Source organism: Onychostruthus taczanowskii, unplaced genomic scaffold (assembly GCF_017590055.1).
Source record: "Onychostruthus taczanowskii isolate IOZ18803 unplaced genomic scaffold, ASM1759005v1 scaffold26, whole genome shotgun sequence".
NCBI classification, from domain to species: Eukaryota; Metazoa; Chordata; class Aves; order Passeriformes; family Passeridae; genus Onychostruthus; species Onychostruthus taczanowskii.
In genome coordinates, this window is record NW_024499906.1 from 8,169,733 (window position 1) to 8,188,952 (window position 19,220).

The 19,220-nt window shown below is 42.0% G+C and overlaps 1 protein-coding gene across 1 annotated transcript in view; it reads left to right on the top strand.

Moving 5' to 3' along the window:
* WDFY2 (WD repeat and FYVE domain containing 2) overlaps positions 1-18,591 on the top strand; it is a 57,826-nt gene extending 39,235 nt beyond the window's left edge. Inside the window, exons 4-12 of the mRNA XM_041407281.1 lie at positions 3,189-3,243; positions 8,127-8,277; positions 9,689-9,801; positions 10,717-10,843; positions 12,728-12,833; positions 15,508-15,609; positions 16,268-16,398; positions 16,733-16,841; positions 17,491-18,591. Coding sequence (XP_041263215.1) covers positions 3,189-3,243; positions 8,127-8,277; positions 9,689-9,801; positions 10,717-10,843; positions 12,728-12,833; positions 15,508-15,609; positions 16,268-16,398; positions 16,733-16,841; positions 17,491-17,520 — 924 coding nt within the window. The 3' untranslated portion in view covers positions 17,521-18,591. The remainder of the gene's footprint in view (positions 1-3,188; positions 3,244-8,126; positions 8,278-9,688; positions 9,802-10,716; positions 10,844-12,727; positions 12,834-15,507; positions 15,610-16,267; positions 16,399-16,732; positions 16,842-17,490) is intronic.
* Positions 18,592-19,220: the final 629 nt, after the last annotated feature.

Genomic DNA, 19,220 nt, shown 5'->3' on the forward strand with positions numbered 1-19,220 from the left:
GGATGAGGTTTTACAGAAGTCTTTTGCTCAAGAGAAGTTTGTGGTGGGTGTATGTGTTTCAGTATGAAGGAGGTGTGCTACACAAAGGAATCGTTGTGAGTCTTTGTACATCAGTGGACAGCTAGATTTTGACAGTCTTCAAGAATTCTCCTTTGTGCTTTGTGAAGACTTTCATGGTACCAAGTTGCTGTTGTAATAATAAGCTCACCTGAAACAGGCAAGACTGAGCATTAATGTTTTAAATATGAAAAAAATGTAGTAAAGTAGCTCCAAAACCACCTCTGAAGGATAAAGAGTGATCTTGGCAGAAAAGTTGTTTTTAATCCCTGCAAGGAGGGTGTTTGGTTTACCATCCTGAGTGCTCTGATGTGTCCCAACCCCTCCTGTGCAAAAGGGATGCACAGGACTCAGAAGTCTTTCTCTGTTCTGTTAACAAGCACTGACTGAGCTGTGTAGGTGACCCCAGCTTTTCCAGCTCATTAAGAAGAGCCAGAAGCTGCCTAATGAGAACTGAGCGTCAGCAGCTCTGAGAGGAGCAAAACATCTACGTAGGCAAGGATAAAAAAACAGCTTCAGCTTCTGCTGGTACAATGTTAAAGAGATGTAGTCGGTGTTTTTGTAGTGCAGGTGACACATTCTATGTGCAATAGGGCATGAATTTCTTGAGCAAGATGCCCTGTGCTAAAATACCTGTCTAGTGACACAACTAATGCATTTGGCCTGAAGAGGGAGAGAACAATAAGTGCAATGGAAGAACACGAGAGATTGTAAAGGGAGGTGGGGAGACTTGCAGGGAGATCAGAAAATGCGTCACAAATTATCATGTGCTTTCAAAGAAGAAAATTAAATGCAAGAAGTCTTTGGGGGAAAAAAAATATATCCAGTATTTAGGTTAACTGAAACTGTGTTTATCTGTTTATCTTGTACTGTATTTGTCTTTATTTTGGATGGAGCAGTGTATTGAGAGTACATAGCTGTGGTTTATATTAAAGAATACAGTGGTAATCAATACTTGGATAGACCTTAAAAATCACATATATTTGTTTATTGTATTATAATGGAGATATTCAAAAGCCTTTTCAGTATTCCAGTGAAACTGTAGGGCTCTTTGGATCACAAAACAGAATGGCAACATCAAATTTGTTGAGAGAAAAATGCAAATAAAAGTGAGAGTGCAATCCACTTTTTACATCTCACCTGCAGTCACTGGCATGTGTGTGCCACTGCAGTCAGAGACAAGGACAGCCAAATTGGTGGGAAAGGCAGACATATCTTCCCATCAAGTGTTGCAGCAATTAGAGCAATTTCTCTTTAGGTAACAATAGCAGAAAGTTAGCATTCTAGCAAAAGGTTCTGCTTCAAATAGGCTTTGTAGTGAAACATTCCATGTAGTGATGCAGTATTCTTCAGGCCGTGGTTAAGGAAAACAAGTTCCCCTGTTAGTAGCTGGAAAGGTATAGCAGATTTTAAACTTTCTGTGGTTTGTAGAGCTAGGGTGACCCTGGTATAGAAATCCAGCTGACTTAATTTATTTGTTAGTGCTGTTTAAGTAACACTCGCCACTGTAGTCCGCAGCTGCCAGAGAAACCTACTGGGAGCTGGAGCAGATTAAAGAGAGGAAGATAAAGTAGAGCAATTTAAGAGAATGTATTTGTAACAAATTTATGAACAGAAACATGGAGAGAGCAGAATACATAGCTGCCTCAAGTCATGCAGTTGTTTTTCTGGAAGCTGGGATATGTAGATGTTCCACTGTAACCTCTCTACCTTCGTGCCAAGCAATAGATGTGATGTGTTTGAATAATCCTGGTGCTGAAGGCCAGGCAGATAACCTGCAGTGACCCAACAGAAAATGCAGAGTGATGTTTTTTTTTAAATTGTACTTTGGAAACTGGGAGGAAATACTGGCTTGTTGGGGGTTAGAATGTCTTTTGCATTAAACATTTGGTTTGCCTTGAACACAGTCTGTAGGCTTCTGAAGTCCAGTTTTCTGGGAGTGCTTTTGGCATGTGCACAAGAACATTTCACAACTATGTGTTTATCAAATTTGCTTATCTTGTGTTTGTAATGTTTATTTTAGCTTCCCATCTTATTTCAGGTTAAATGAGTTAGGTTTTACTTCTTCTGTCCTCTAGGCAGATTAGCACAGGAGTTTCTGTGTAGTTTGCTATAAATTATTAAAATGATGTGGTTTTACACTCCTTCGTATTTTACTTTGTGTTTCTCTAAATATGTGATGTATGTACATAGACACCTGACAGCTCTCTGAAAGCTACTTCATGTGGTGCTGCTACAAAGCCTACAATTGGCTTGGGTGTTTCCTCCAGAGAGATTTTACAGGAGTTTGGTAGTGGCCATTCTGTTTCCCCAGTTTTGAGTAACTCTCCTCTTCAAAACAATCTGCAGGAACACCTGGGTGGTCAGTGAGTTTAACCACCTGGGACTTTTCCAGGAGCTGAGGCTGCCATGCAGACTCTTAGCTGCCATGCTCAACATTTCCCCGTGCAAAAGCCATATTGGAAGTTGAACAGCAGCACCAAGACAACAGAGCCCGTTGTTGATCAGCAGCACCAAGACAATGGAGCCCATCCCTATAGGTGTGCTCTTGCCTGGACACACAGAAGTTTGGGTTTCTGTTTGTCTGCAGCACTGAGAGGCTTTTTAACAGAAACCTAAATGCATTCCATTTCTATGATGTATTGTTGGTATCTAGCCTTGACTGAGCAATTTGGAGTGTCTCTTACATATTTATATTGCGTTTCCTGAGTGTTCAGGTTGGGGTGTATGTAGTGTATGCACACACATGGATACATGTGGATGCACAAATGAGCACACATAGCTGTGCACACAGGCGGGTTTCTGCCCAGGCAGTCCTGAGCAGCAGGTGTTCACCAGGTCCCAGGTTCCTTATTTTGTGGCACCTCAGCTCACAGCCAGTCATTTCTGTCATCTTTTTTGACTTCTTTTTTAATGGTTCCTCTTTTATCCATTCCATTCAGAAGTACTCATAATATTGTCTTAAGTGAAATAATTTAGGTTTTAGGTACTCAAAATTATTAAAAGTGTAGATAGGGCTCTGGTTGTGAAGAAGGGAGAGTTTATGTACGTAAAGTATACAAATGTAAACAGCCTCAAATGCTTTACATCTCTAAGCCATATTTCTTTTGTTTTTTCTTTCCCTCCCTCAGGAGTTCATTTTATCAGAAGATTACAACAAGATGACACTAGTGAAAAGTTACCAGGGTAAGAACCATGACCCATGTTAATTGGTTTGTATTGTCATTAATTTTTGTTAATGTTTTCTTAAGGAGTATGAATGGAAAAGTTTCCCTTACAATGATAGATTTTTTTAAACTTATGTAAATGCTGGTTTTATCAATAGATCTATACTGTGCTGTGTTCTGAGATTACAAGAATTTCAAAAGAGCTGTTTCATGTTCTGTTTTTCCTTTTAAATGTTCCTTTGGAATATCACAGTAGACAGCAAACCATCCACATTTGGGGAATAGGAGTTTTAATTTTCAATCTCCAGTAATCCAATCTACTGAAACAACTTAGGGAACGAACCCATCTTTTAAGGCTCAAGCTATTTGGATTAATCCAGTTATATTTCAGTAACTATCATTTCAAATAACCACAATATTGTCAATGAATACCCCTCCTAATAAAAGGTCAAGAAACACCTTTTATAGCATACCTTTTCTAATTAGAGTCTGGTGTTCACTAATGTGATGTTTTCAGAAACCTAGCTATTTATCCTTTTCAAACCTCTAAAGGACACTGTTTTAGACAGGTATTCCTATAAAAGTAACAAATACATGTGACAATTTCTTCTTATATATATTTTTTTACTGTTAGACTAAGAGATGGTATGATATTATATGGCAACATATATAATATACTAAGCATTATGTTTCTGTGTAGAAGCCTCTGACATGTTAGCCTGACATTTCTCAGATACATTTTAGAATATGTTCTTACTCATATATTTTGAGTTTTATACCTTGAAAGATTGAGAGGGTAATTTAAATCTCTAAATGGAGGCTCTGGGGTTCACTTTGTAACATTTGAGTTTTAAGGTATGAAAAGAATCTTGATTTTTGCAGAGCATGGCTAACATGTGAGTGTTTCATGAACGGTGTGTTGTAAAATTAAGCTAGAATGCCTGCATTTTTTCTTAGCTTTAAAAACTGAAGAAAAATACCCAGTGATGATAAAATATATATATATGTGAATCTTAAATAAGATTGCTGCAGTCTGACTGTATAGGTGTTAATATCCAAATTTGTGACTGCTCTGCAGTCCTCAAAGTTTAATGCAGCTAAGTTTCATATTTAAATGTTGTGGCACTAAAGAGAGTGAGATGAGGTCTTTTCTTCTGTATATGCAGAACAACATATGCATGAGAACAACTTTCTTGATGACTCCTTCAAGGAAAATGCTGAAAATTTTGTAAGAGGGGAATGCATTTCTTGGCAGCATTTCAGAAAAGCCTGTTGGCTGTGACAGCCCACTGAAGGTCTGGGCAAAAATGCTCATAAAATTAAAAAAGAAAAAAGAAGGAAAATGGAAGCTGGTTTTTGTGGCTTTCTGCAATATGCCAGATGTGTTGCAAACATTAGAGGAGGCCTTTGGATAGGAAGATGTCATGGAGAACCTCCATGGATTGTCCTGGGGGGAAACCCAAGAGCTCAGATTCCCCAAATATTGGAGAGCAAAGGATTCTAATGAGTGTCCACTAACATCAGTGGAGTGCAGCTGACCATACTCCTAACTAGTCACCTTCTTCCTAGCCTGCCTTCTCACCATGGGAATGTTTTTCATAGGATCTTAGAATGGTTTGGGTTGAAAGGGGCCATAAAGTTCAGTAAGATCCACTCCCCCTGCCATGGGCAGGGACACCTTCCACTGGACCAGGTTCTCAAAGCCCCATCCAGTCTGGCCATGAACACTTCCAGAAATGGGGCATCCACAGCTTTTCTGGACAACTTGTGCCAGTGTCTCACTGCACACACCTGCACAATTGCAGTGAACAGTTTTCTGACAGCACAAGGCAGGAAAAATAAAAAAACCCAATGAGATTCCCTGCTGTTTTCAGGGCGCCAATGACCTGGGGCTGCCTGCTGCTCCACAGCACAGTGCCTCCCACCACCCCCTTCCAAAAAGACAATGCTCCTGGATTCTCCACTCTCACACCAGGTGCTGGTGAAGGAGTGCAGTGACCCATCTGTCTGGCCCTTGAGCCCATGCTAGAGGTCAGGAGTGCTGGGGAAACATTGCAAAAGTGAGGTGCTCTGTGAGCTGCTGCCAGTCACAGGATCCTGTAGTTCCACTGGTCCACACAGTGTTAGGCACTTTCATGCTCCTCTTGCTGCATTTGCCTCCAACCAGAACAGTGGATCTGGGCTTACCAGTGGCCTCACTGGGTCCAAAGTCCAGCTGGCACACAGCAAGGGGGAAAGAGCCACGTTTTCAACATGCTGTCTGGAAGAATATGCAGGGTAAGAGCATTGCAGTCCTTTGGGTAGGTATATCAGGATCCAGCAGAGATGCACCTTCCTCACATGGAGCAGTAGGACTCTCTCCACAATCCTGTCCCTCCAGTGCACCTTTCTCACATGGCCATACTGTGTTTTGGGTTGGCATAAGCATCTTGGTAAAACCTTGAGCAAGGAAAAATTAAAATTAAAAAGGAACAGATGGTTTTGTTGGGTATGGTGGCCTTCTAGTTGTTCATTTGCTAAAAGTCTTACTTTGAAAAAGTTTTGCTTAAAGTTTTCATGTAAGACCTTTATGTTCTTCAAAAGTATTTTAGGGGGAGTAAGTGCTTTTATTTAGCCTACAAAGTGGCTAAATAGTCATAATAAGTTGCTTTAGCTGAATCATGCTGACTGGTTTTGTGTTTGCTAGCTTTGTAAATGGTCAGCAGTGCTCTTGTGCAGCAACTGGTGGGCTGTTGATCATCTCCCACAACGAGGCATTATTATAAATAGCTGAGGCTGCTATATTGTTTAAAGACCATTTATTGTGTCTTGAAAGGCCATGAATATGTGGGTCAAATGATCTGGTGACAGAGAAGGACAACACGTGGATAGGCTGTGCTTTGGCCTTGGTAGGGGTGTGCAGCCAGGTCTGGTGGCTTATGGAGCCTGGCCTTGGCAGTGTACAAGGCTGGACATGCTCTGTGGAGGTTTCACTGCAACACTGTGTCTGGAGTTGTGAAATCTTATTTCTTGAAAGGGATCTGAATGCAGAGATGGGGGATGTGACACAGGATTAGTCAGGACTCCAGGGTGGGTCTTGTGGCATTGGCCTCCTACAGGCACTGACTCATTCCCTTGCATAAGGAGGAGTAGTGCAAGCATTTGGTCAGTGTCATTTGGGATGCCCTGGGAAATTAATTTTTTTCATTGTGTGTCTGTCTCTCATATCAGCATCCCCATTCTTCAGCCACAGCACCAGCTGAAGGTGTAGACAACCTCTGCTCTCTCCCTGGGCAACTCCTACCACATTCGTCCAAGAAACCTTTCCCTCCCATCATCAGCCTTGGATTCCAGCCCCTCACAGGCTGGTCCACATGGCTGTTGGTGCTTCCAATTCTTTATGGCCCTCTCTACCCTGCTTCTTGCAACTGCACCATCCTGCCATGCTCCTTCTAGATGAGATAACAGCTCCTGGTTTAGTGTTTTGTTTTGTTTACTTATTTATTTGACACATGCTTTTTCTGCCTAGCCAGACTTTGTTTTGTTTACTTATTTATTTATTTGACACATGCTTTTTCTGCCTAGCCAGATTTGTAGACCTGCTGAATTTCATCCCAGAGAAAACAGGAGATGGGATCTGTTTGAAGTAGTTCAAGTGACTCCTGGATGGTAACCCATCCTTTTGTCTGGAATCTAAAAGTGTGGAAATGACAGCCAAAATCTGAGGTCTTCTAATGGGCAAGGGTGAAAGCATCTGGGCACAGTTCACACATGACACTTTGGTTTAGCTGCCAGTCACCGTTATGGCAAGCTGTGTCAATACATCTATTGATTTTTCTGCTCAGGGAATCGCAGTCTGAAAAATAAGTGTGGACCAAGGCTGGTGTTGGCTCTTCGGAGTCTCCTCTTCTTTCCTACAGGTAGTTCTCCCTTGTGGTGTTTGAACACAGCTCTCATATACGCTGCATATTTGTACAGGGCAGACAGCAGTCTTCCCATACTGTTCTGAGGTGTTTCTCTGCATTCCAGATGGAGGCTTGGGGCTGGTTTTTAAGCTTCTAAACATATTCAATCTTTTTTTTTGTGTCAGCTTTTATTCAAACAAATACAAGCAGTCTGTTTTGTGTGACACATGTCGCTGCATCTTAGTAATAAGCCAGGAGGGCTGTAGATTCAGGAGTATGGCATTCACCATTAAGTTACAGCTGGGAATAGTTCTGTATGTCTTTCCAGCCACTTATTTTATTACAATATCAGCTCCATCAGCACTTCATGACCAAGCCCACTGGTCATTCATACAAAAAACAAAAATGCGTCCCCGTGTTTTAATGAAAACCTTTTGATGACTTTATTTTGGTAGCAGTAGAAACATATTTCTTCAGCTGTTTTATGCATCTACCACAGCTGTGATATTTTGTTTTATTTAAATTTTATTCCAGTAAACTTTTAATGCTGAAACTTCCCTTTGGTGCAGTATTGTGCCTGTACTGTAACTCATTGTTCTGTTGGGGCATCACAGCCGAGATCCAGCAAGAGGAGTAGCAGTGTAGGCATTTTCACTGCTGTCAAAAAACTAGCTCAGAAGAGGTTTAAATGGAACCCCAAGTCCACTCCACAGTGGCAGCTTTCTTAGTGATGATACAATGATGGAAGGAAGACTTGTGCTGCTGTAGAAGATAAATTACTGCAGTAGGCATGGAAGGAATTAAGTCTTGCTTCCACTCTTTCTCATGCAAACGCTGAACATGCAGAGCAGGGACCTTACAAGCTTCCATGGAAGCTGATGTCAACAGGATTATTAAACACCAGCTGCTTCTGTAGGGAAGCGTGAGTGGAGGAGTTGGGTGTAGTTTGTGTTTGCAATGGTTGTATGCCCCCATGTTCTCTGCAGTGTGATTATATGTCTGTCTGCTTAACTTTCAGCTCATCAAAGCAGGGTCATCATGATTCTGTTTGTCCTGGAGATGGAGTGGGTGTTGAGCACCGGACAAGACAAACACTTCACGTGGCACTGTTCGGAGAGCGGCCAGCGCCTGGGGGGGTACCGCACCAGCGCAGGCGCCTGCGGCCTGCAGTATCCTTTGCTGAGCTCTCAGTTCTATTTCTGCTCTTTGGCACTCAAACAGCCCTTTTAGTTCAGTTGTCTAGTTGTCCTCCAAATTTTGTGCCCTGTATGGATTTAGTGCTTTGTAAGAGAAACTGTTATTTAAAGCCAATTTAAAAAACTGTCAGTTCTCCTTGCTTTGTCTCCTTAATGCATTGTGGCATATTTAGGTCTAAGCATTTTTGAGCACCACAATGGGCGATCTGCAACCTATTGTGGTCTGTTATTGTAATAAATATGGATAGGGTCTTCATTTAAACATGCAATGCATGCTTTCTTCAGAGAATTAATGGTAGCAAAAGTAGGTTGATGATCAGGTCAGAGTGCCTGTGTGTATGCGTGGTAAAAATTAAATTACTTTAATATAAAATAATGAACACTTGTCCTTCACTCTGGAACTGCTCACTATGTATTGGGAATTTGGGTTAACTAAAGAGTAAATTACTCCAGAAATGGCACTCAGGTGGCTTATTCATGTAGAGCTGCCCCAGCTGCCTGACAATAAAAGAAATATTAATTCAGCTTTATTGCAAATGAAAAGGTAAAGGAAAAGTATGAGCTCTTAGGCTGAAAACTGGGATTAGCATAAACAGACTTTTTAATGCCCCAGAGTGTATGTGGTACAGATGATGCATGTTTTACTAGTTCATGAGAAGTGATACTGAATGAAAATTATTGTTTCAAGATGGACTTGTTTTGTATTATCTGGTAATTCAGCCAATGTAAATGGCTAAAAGACTGAACTTATTTTCTAATTTATTGATAAATATTTTTGAAAGCATGATGCAAGAATTTGCCCTGTGTTCTATAAATCTCTCTAGAGAACAGCCAATTTTGACTGATTAAAACTTTTGGAGGACAATTTAATTTGGGTCATCTGATTATGATGGTGGAGGGCAGTGGAAGGGAGAATCACTGGCAAATACTGCAAAAATATTTGGCATAATCAGGATCAGGTTTGGAATTTTTTTGTCCTGCAGTGTCCTGTGTCCTTAAAATCAGTACTCCTTTGTATAATTTTGGGTGGGAGAGAGTGGATGCCATCTGATCTAGCACTTAAGTTACAAAGCCTGAGGAGACACTCTTATGTTCATGGTGAAGAGCTACTTCAATGGTGTTTCATAACAAAACCACAAACTGTGTCCTAGAATAGTCTTGTTTTTTCTCACCCGGGGTACTGCACTATTGGTATGAACAGGTATGAATATTATTAAGAGGAACAGGTGCCTGAAAGTACACTCTTGTGTACTTACAATACCTCCTTGAGACTGGAGCACTATTCACAAGATTGCAGTATACTCATGTCAAAAGAATTAGCAAGTCATGAAAGGAATGCAAAGCTTGTGTAAATAATATGTTTTCCTCAGCATCTATCCTTCAGATTTGATGTGGAAACCCGGCATGTGTTTGTTGGTGACCATTCTGGGCAAGTGACCATCCTCAAACTAGAGCAAGAGTCCTGCAGCCTTGTTACCACATTTAAGGGACACACAGGTAAGGCCTCAGGAGGAGACCCAGAAAGGTGCTCAGGAAGGTCCTCATCTGTGCTCAGCATCATGATGGTTTGACTGTCCTGTGGTATGCTAGGATGGCTTGTGTCAGTGCTTAGCATGGAAGGGACATAGCTCTGGATCTGTTCCAGCAATTCAGGAAAGCTGTGTTGGTAAAAACAAGAGTGATCAGAGCTCTGAGCAGAATACATCTGTGACAGAAAATGCCACAATCAGTAGCTGCTAATTAAAGCAGAGTGAGACTTGAACAAGTTGTGGTAGTTCTGGGAGGGAGAAAGGATGCTGTTAAAGGCAAGATTTGTATTGGCAGACACTTCATCCCAAGTGGAATAGGCACAGCTTGGAGGCACTAAATGCTTGTTTCACTGCTGGGACTTGTGCCCCATCACCCTTTGAAAAGAGCAACCCTGGACATGATCCTACCATCTAACAGAAGAAATGCTGTCATTCCTCAGCATTTTTTCGTCATATCCCTTCTCTCTAACTAAATGCTAGTAGCTCAAGGTAGCACAATATAGTGTTATCAGTCCTTGTGCTAGGGTACTGGGAAGATCCCCATAGCATTCCACACTTGCTTCTTTTTTAACCTTCTGGAAATTACAGAAATGGAAAGTTGTGTAGCTCCCACTGTGACCATTCTTCTTCCACACTTTCCTGCTCAATGGAGTCACCTATGCAAATGGCATTGAAGCCCTGTGCCCACAGAAGAGCAGGATGGGGTTTCAGTAGTTTTTCTAGACTGTTATTTTTCATCTGGAAGGCACATGGTTGCATAGTCTTTGCCAAAGAGATATGCATTTTAATCACTCAATTTTTTTTTTTTGTATCTTTATATTTAGCTACCTTCCAATCTTCCACTTCCAGTAATAAAATGACTGTTGTGTGTGTTCTGTTGCAGGTGGTGTCACTGCTCTCTGCTGGGACCCAATACAGCGAGTTTTATTCTCAGGCAGTTCTGATCATTCCATTATAATGTGGGATATTGGAGGAAGAAAAGGAACAGCCATCGAGCTTCAAGGACATAAGTATGTTCAAAGCCCTTCCTCCTGCTTTTATAGGAGAAAAGCTAAATGCAGAAGCCACATCTGGAAACAAACAGCCCAAAGGTTACAGTCTTCACAAGCCTCAAGCTTGTATGTGTGACTCCCTGTGGTCCGTATACAACAGGAATAATTTGCTTATAGTAAGTTTTCCAGTGTTGGGCCCACAGGCTGTTTTAAGAGTCTGCAGAGGGTGGTGAAGGAAAGCACAACATCTGTAGTCCTGAGTGTTATGCCAGAGCCTGTGCCTTTGTTGGAAAGAGGAGGCTCCTCAAATGAGCACAGCTGCAGGGAAATTCTTGGATTTTAGGTGTCAAAGTCTTTCCTTCCCCTAGAGGGAGCATCGGGCTTGGACAATTAATCCCTTTTTGCTCCGTGCTCTTTCACCTACAGCCTGAATTTGAAGTGATGTGCTTTTTACCTTTAACCATAGCAGTCTTCACATCTCCTCAGTGCAAAGAGGCATCATCTTTGCAAGTACATTTGCACAGCCATAGCTGTCTTTCAAGATGGGTAAGCCCGTGCTGAGCATTGATTATACATCAGAATGGCTCTAGTGGCAATGACTCCTCGCCTTTTAACTCTGGCAATGCAACAAGTTGATTTCAGAGTTTTGGGATTGCATATATGTGGGACTTGCATGCCAGGCTGAGGTCTGCAGATACAAAATCCCATGGTGGTTTTGAGCTAACAGTTTCCTACATATTCATACATTTCTTTTGAGTGATGCTGCACTCTGCTGAATGATTGGGATGCCTCTGGGATTTCAGAGCACTGCAGAGCTCTAACTGAAATTACCAGATCAACCTCATTCCTTACCATTGGTGCTTGCTAATGCATCACCACTTGATTTATTGCTGTGGAGATTAGTTCTAATATGAAATTAGCCTCTGGACCTTAATCTGTGAGATGGCTGTCAGCTGGAACTGTACAACACAGCATCCTACACATCCTGCTGGTGCCTCTGCAGGCAGGCACTGTGAAGGGTGGCCCTGTTGTCCCTAATTCTCCCATGAATGCATTTCCCTTTTCAAGTTTAGCCATAGGCACAAATAAATGTGTTAGCATGCAAGTCCTTTTGACAGACAAGACCAGTGGTGGTAGCAAAGGAAACCAAATCTTGTGGATGATTTCCAGTCACAGTATGTTCAGTTCCTATGTCTTCACAACCTTGTTTTTTCCATAACAGTGTTGTACAGTCTTTGTTTCCCAGTGTTCCCAGGTAAACAGCCTGAGATGAGGCCTGAATTTCTTTCTTTTATGAAGGACTGAACCTATCTTTGGGAGTTTAAGCTGAATTGTTCCTCCCATGTTGTTTTTTCATTAAAAGAAGAAACAGAAGCACCTAAATTTTCCACCTTACTGTGAGAAGGCTTAGGAACAATTTAGTGTCATTCCTGCATTATTCTTCAAACTCCTTATGCTTGTTAGTGTCAAAAGAAAACCTTCAGTAGTTTCTCAGTGATTCATTTCTAGATGTTGCAGAGATTTACAAAACAAAGTTGTTACTGACATTCTGCAAGAAGGTATCTTACCAGGGCTGCGTTTATGCATCCAGATGTGCCTTCACAAGCTGCAACCCTGTTGAGGCTTCTCAGTGCAGCTGGGATCTCATATCCCAGGAACAGCAAAAACAGTTGTCAGAACAGGTCTTTGCTTTCGTGGATGCTGCCCAGATGAGCAACACTCTCATTCTGGTCCCAGTCTGACAGCAAGGACTGATTTGCATCTGATGGATACCATGTGCAATGAGTGGTGGAGGGAAACATATGGGCAAACAAATGGTTTGTACTGCTTTATTGATATTCTGTGCTCACTTGTGCAGTAGCCATAGGTGGTTGATTGCTAACTGTCTTGTTTCTTTCTCAGTGATAAAGTTCAGTCTCTCTCCTATGCTCACCACACTCGGCAGCTCATCTCCTGTGGTGCGGACGGGGGAATCGTCGTCTGGAACATGGATGTTGAGAGGCAGGAGGTAGATACTTAGTTTTTGTCAGTTTGGTCTGAAGCAGTCCTGGGAAGAAGGGACCTTTCTAAAATGTGCAGCTTTCAACCTAAACAAGATCATTCCAAGGTTTAAAAACGTTTCTGGACATGCTCCAGTTGTTATACAGCAATTATGTCATGCCTTTGATAATATGGTACAGGGGAAATCAGCTGGCAGAAATTTGTATTAAATAGGCTGCTAAATGGCTCTTGCTCATTACATTACTGCTCTGAAAGATATTCTGTTAGGAGGATATTGAGATGCTCTGCCATGTTTTTCAGCATGTCATGAGAAATAGCAGTTCAGATGTAAATGGATGGACTGATTGATTCATTTTGGTTTGAAAAAAGTAAAACAAGAAGGCTCTTGGTCATCTCTGGGAAAACGCAACCCAGCATTTTTTTTTCCTTGATAAGAGGACATTTAACTAAGGCTTCAATCTTACCTGCTACTTAGTCTTGCTTCCCTCTGGTGTAACCACATAGAAGTGGAGTAAATGATGGCTTTGCTGATCCAGACAGTAAGATTTCACCCACACATTCCTAATTGCTTTTGTGCTTCATGGCCAACAAATGTAAGCGGGTGCAGAAACGCTTCCCAGGTCTTTGGCATTGTGGGAGCAGCCCCCACTTGGCAATTTCTGAGTCCTGACTCAGAGAGTGGGCAGTGAGCTCTGTGCTGGCTGAGTCAGGCACCAGCCCTGCTTAGGAGCTTGGCAAATCCTGGTGCCATGAGTCACAGCAAACCTGTGCCCTCTTCCTGCAGGGGGTAGGTCAGAGGAAGGCTTTTGGTAGCATGGGTTTTCACCAGCTTTGCTGGGTCTCAAGAGTTGTGGCCTGCATGGATTGAGTGTGTCTCCCTTGAGGAAGAAAAAATGCTAAGTGGAAAACTTGATTTTAAAAAACTACTGAAGTAGGCATAGGCAGAAACTGAGCTCCCTTTTAAATGTGAATTAGTATTCCAGTTTGCTCTCTTTAATTGCTAATCCAGGGGCCAAGTACGTCATCAGCTCCTAAATTGAAACGAAAGCAGAGCAGTTTCCTCCTTCCCAACAGATGTTTCCTTTTTGCTGCAGGTCAAACATCCAGAAATGAAAACCTTTATTTATTTGCTGCCTTCAAAAGGCTACAGTAAGGGTTAAGATTGGCTTGTCACCAAATAGACAGGAATGCTGTGAGAGGCTGGTTTAAAATATAGAGAAGGAATATTATTAGCTAAATAAAGGCCAAGCAGCAGGTGCTAATGGTGCACAGCTTTCCCAGACTATGGCTGTGTGGGCTTGTTCTTGTTATCAGCAGCACAACAGGGTGTTCTTGGTGCTAAACCACCCCCAAAACATGAATCTTTGAGATTTTAATATCAAACCTTGGTTTTGGGTCCTTGATCACTTACTTTTGGATTTTGGCTTTTGTATATTTGCCCTTATTTAAGGATTTTCTCCATGTAATATGTGCTCAGTACTCAATTTGTTGCAATCAGACTTTCCCATATTTTTGAGACTGTGTTAGAATCATTTTCACTTAAGCCATTTTAGCCCTTGATTCTTTATTTTCAACTCAATTTTTAAAAAGCTGTAAGCAGATGTTTGAAAGATGCTATAAGCTGTCTTTCTGTTTGACTACAAAGTGGTTACTTGTCACAAACAAAATGTTATCTTCATCTGTAGTGTTCACATGCCCAAGAGATGGAAAGTTATACACAGAGATGTAAATCTGTAGGCATTAAAAAGAAAGACTGCTGTGGGTAGAAAAGAAAAGGCTTTTCCCCAGCAGAATGAACTGCCTTCAGAATAACGGGCAGAAGAATATGAAAAAGGTGATTGCTTTATTGCTGGGAGTCAAAGCCATCCTGGGAGCTGAGGGTCTCAATCCATCCTTAATTTGCCTTTGCCTGGCTTTTCTGTTTTTAGTTCTTTATCTCGCCTGTGTTTCTTGCCATTTTAATTTGCAGCATGTGAGAAACCAGTGGCTCTGACAAGACAACTGCAGTTTGCTAATAGTGCTTCCTCACAAAGTATTAAACAATATTTAGTGTGTATTTAACCTCATGGGTTGATAAAGGAAAAGAGCTTGGGTTTGGTTTGGGTCATAGGCTTGTTCAGGTGAATTACATCTTTCTCATCCCTGTGTGTGATTTGTAGCACGGGCACCTCTGGGAGCAGGAACTCCTCTTAGGGTGTTAAAGAAAGAAAGAATACAAAACCCCCCAACAACATCAGCATTTCCCATAACTTCCCTTTCCCTTCAGATGATTTGCTTGGCTATTGGAAATATTAATTGACCCCAGCTCCCACCAGAGGCAATAGCAGATGGTAAATGCTGTCCCCACAAATATAAGAAAATATTTCTATATGTTTCATTCCTGAATTCATTTGTTTCCATGGTCTTACTATCAAACTCTTCTTCATGATTTGGATGAGAACTGTTCCTCCCATGTCCTTCAAAGCTCAAAGCTAAGCCAAAAAAGACATCCCAGGGAACAAATATCACCATCATCAACAGCAGTCAAAATGTCATCTTGGGAAAACTGAGATAGTAAATCAAGCTTAGCTGGCCATATTGCCACACCACAACACATCTTTTTTGTCCTGCCTCTAGGCTCCACTGGAAATGTTTCTGCTTGTTGCTCACTTCCACTTTGTGTTTGTGTGTGTGTGTTGCAGACGCCAGAGTGGCTGGATAGTGACTCCTGTCAAAAATGTGACCAGCCTTTCTTCTGGAACTTCAAGCAGATGTGGGACAGTAAGAAAATAGGCCTCAGGCAGGTTTGTATGTGCCCTTCAGTGTGTTAGCATGGTGCTATTAGGCTTTTCTCTCATAAAGGATTCTAGTAACCTTTTTCCCCCGTAAAGCTTTGAGAATTTGCACTTTGTTCTTTCACTGAGTGCTCAGGAGTGGGACAGTGGTTTCCCCTCTGTGGCTTGATTTTGTGGTTGAAAGGAACACACTGTTTTATTTCCAATCAATTCCAATAGCAAATGTATGTAATAGGCCTTGGGCTGAGTACATCTGGGGCCTTCCATGACTTTAGCCATGGGGGACTTTGCTCATTGTTAGTCAAATAAATTACAAAAGAAATTTATAGCTGATTTTTGGAGACTGCTGGTACCAAAGCCGTTTTCAATGAGATTGGATAAACATCTCTACCTGCTCAGGCTGTATTGGGAAAGGCTTAGTGGTCTGCTTGAAACATGCTGTGTTTTCCTGCCTAGCATCAGAGGGCTGCAGATTGCAGCCCTTTTGCAACTTTTACAAAAGGGGTGTAGAAGTGCTGCAAGTGCTCATGGAACTTGAGAAATGAGTTGTCTGGGGCAGAGCTGAGCTGTGTCGTGTCTTGCTGGAGTGAGATGGAAGAGCCACTTGAGCAGTGACCTGGTCTGGGTTTGTGGCCTGAGATGTCTTTCTGCCTGTTGTCTCCTGCAGCATCACTGCCGGAAGTGCGGGAAAGCCGTGTGCGGGAAATGCAGCTCCAAGCGCTCCTCCATCCCGCTGATGGGGTTCGAGTTCGAAGTGAGGGTCTGTGACAGCTGCCACGAGTCCATAACGGATGAGGAGTAAGTGTGGACACTGAGCTGGCTTGCACTGCAACGGGGGAAACTCCTGCAGCTGAAGGGCCTGGGTGGGTGCAAGGCTCCAGGAGGGAGCAGCCTGGCACGGTGGTCCCTGGGCTTTCTCAGCAGGATAAGGAGGAGACAAAGCCAGGAGGGATAGAAAGCCCCTCAGCCCTGTTCCTTTCAGGCCAGAAAGGTCTCAAAGTGCTGTTTACAGAGTGGTTGCTGAATTAATGGCTTACAGCAGCAGTCAAATACTTATTTCCTCAATAGAGAACATTATGGGGGGAAATCCTGCAGTTACAGTTCTTGCTGATTTTTGGATTTCTTTCTTCAGGCGGGCGCCTACAGCTACTTTCCACGACAGTAAGCACAACATTGTTCATGTACACTTTGATGCCACCAGGGGATGGCTGCTGACCTCGGGGACAGACAAGGTTATTAAGGTAGGAGCAAGAAATGTGCTCTAGCTCCTTTACTTCATTTCCCTTCCCTCTCCCGTGTGGCTGCAGGATGTCATACCTGCCTTCCTCCACCCAGAGACTTCTCACTTGCGATTGGGATTAGGATTTCTGCCCAATAAGGACCAAGGAGGTCTTGGTCTGTGAAGTTCTTGCCTGAAGGGGCCGGGACAAGTGCTCACTGTAGCTTTCCCTTGAGGAAGACCAACTGGTTTTCAACATGCCAAATCTCAGTGTGGCTAGATAAAGAAATAGCTAAAATAATAACTAAGTTATAACAGTTTGAGTAATTTAAAAAAACAAAATCCTCACAGTGTGTTATGACTGTTCTGACCATTGAAGTTAGTTATGTAGTGGGAGTTTTTTTGGTTTCTTTTAAGGCCAGCTATGAACCTGGCTCATACAGGTGAAAGCTGGTGACATACAGAATGCCATTTCATCAGCCTCCACCACTGACGTAAGTGCTGGAAAATTAAATAAAACTTCTTCAGACTTGTTGCATCCACCTCTAACCATCTTCCCCCTCTTAATTAAAGAAAAAAGGTTTAAATTATATTATATAAAGGTTCAATTTTATTGTATTTTATTGTCTTTTACCAATATTCATTATGTTTTATTTTATTGTATTTAACAGTTGTGGGATATGACACCAGTAGTGTCTTGATGTTACATCAGTGGAACTTGAAAGGTGATATTTACAGAAGAAACGGATTTCCTAACCCCAATTATACTGCAGAAGATAGATAACACTGGGCACATATGGCAGATGAGAAAGGAACTAACGTGTTTACAACAACTTTATGTCCTCTGCTTGATCCAGGCTGAACATTTGCACGAAGACTCTTTCCACTTCTCAAAATATACAAGAAGGTATTTTTTTAACTAACGGTTTGTACGATCTGACTTTGGTTGTCTTGAGTTTGTTTGGAAAAATCTGTGTGCAGTGCAATTTTTAGTTTTTATATTTCAGTATGTCAAGATACTTGCTGCTTTGTACAGAGGGTTCTTGGGTTGTGTCTTCCTCTGTGAGTTTTTGGTGTCAACAGACTGTGTAAGGCAATTGGCTCTCCCTGCAGCCAGTACCTGTTGGTTTGGAATATTTCTGCTGACCATGCTCTCTCCAGAGGAGGAAATCCAGGCATGGTCTCTGGGTGCATCACCAAGGAGCTGATGGACTATTGCAATTCCTTTAAGGGCTCTACCATCTACTTGTCCTAGTGGGCATCATCCAGAGAGCATTCATTGGTCTGTATAATCTTCCTGCCTCTCCCTTTGCGGCACAAGTCGCAGAACCAGGTCAGGTTATGCAGCAACTGATTTCTACACAAAACTGAAATTGTTTTCCATCTCAGAGCATTATAAGGAGCACACAGACTTGTTTGAGTTTGATGATGCTGACAGTCTGATTCAAATGAAATTAATGGCAACAGGAACTTTTGGGAGTGCGTGCATGGAGGGGGGCAGATCTAAAACTGGTCTAGATCTGAAAAGTCTGGTTTATCTCTACCTCTACCTCTACCTTGCACAGCAACATTTCAGCATTTATACCTGTCTGTGTTGTTGAAGATGAATTTTGTTCTTCCTGTTTTCCATATGGTTAGTCATATTTATTTTTTTAAATGCTGATGGTTTTTATTAATTTTCTTTATAGACCCAGAAGTGATATTGCTGAATGATGCCCATTGTCCTGTTGTCATACTTTACAGTTTCTCTTAAAAATAAACAGTATTTAAAAACCTGGATTGACCAAAATTACCTTTTTAGAATGACATTGTCAAGGTGAATAAAATAAAAAAGCCCTTTTTTCCAAAGGGACCTTCTCTGAAGAGCCAACTCTCCATTCCATTAATCCACGTTATTTCTTAGCATGATACTACTCACACACTTCAAAGAAACTGGTGCAGAGAATTTGCTCTGCAAAGGCCTTCCTGCATCTCCTGTGTCAGCAGGCCTTGTGACACAGCACATTGGTGGTGCTCAGTCTTGCCCTGTTTTGGACTTCCCTTCTTCCCTCTGTAGTGGGGAGGCCATGACATTTGCCACTTCAGAGCACACTGCTACCTGGAGAAGCCTTGTGTTCTCTCTTGAGAGAGAATGTCAAAAGAAAATAAAGCTTCTCCTTTCTTTGCCCAGCAGCAATTCACTTTTGAGGGAAAAAAAAAATGGTTACCTCAGTCCATGGCATTAATTCTGATCGAGTGAGCTGCTGCAGTAAAGGGTGAGTGGAATTCTGTGTGCATGTCACAGGACTGCTATGTATTTTCAGGAAAAATTCTCTCCTTAAACATCTTGTAACCTGTGATAAAGCATTTTGCAGTCATGTTCTCTGAAATAACACCACCTTGGGTTTCCTGGTCATACAGT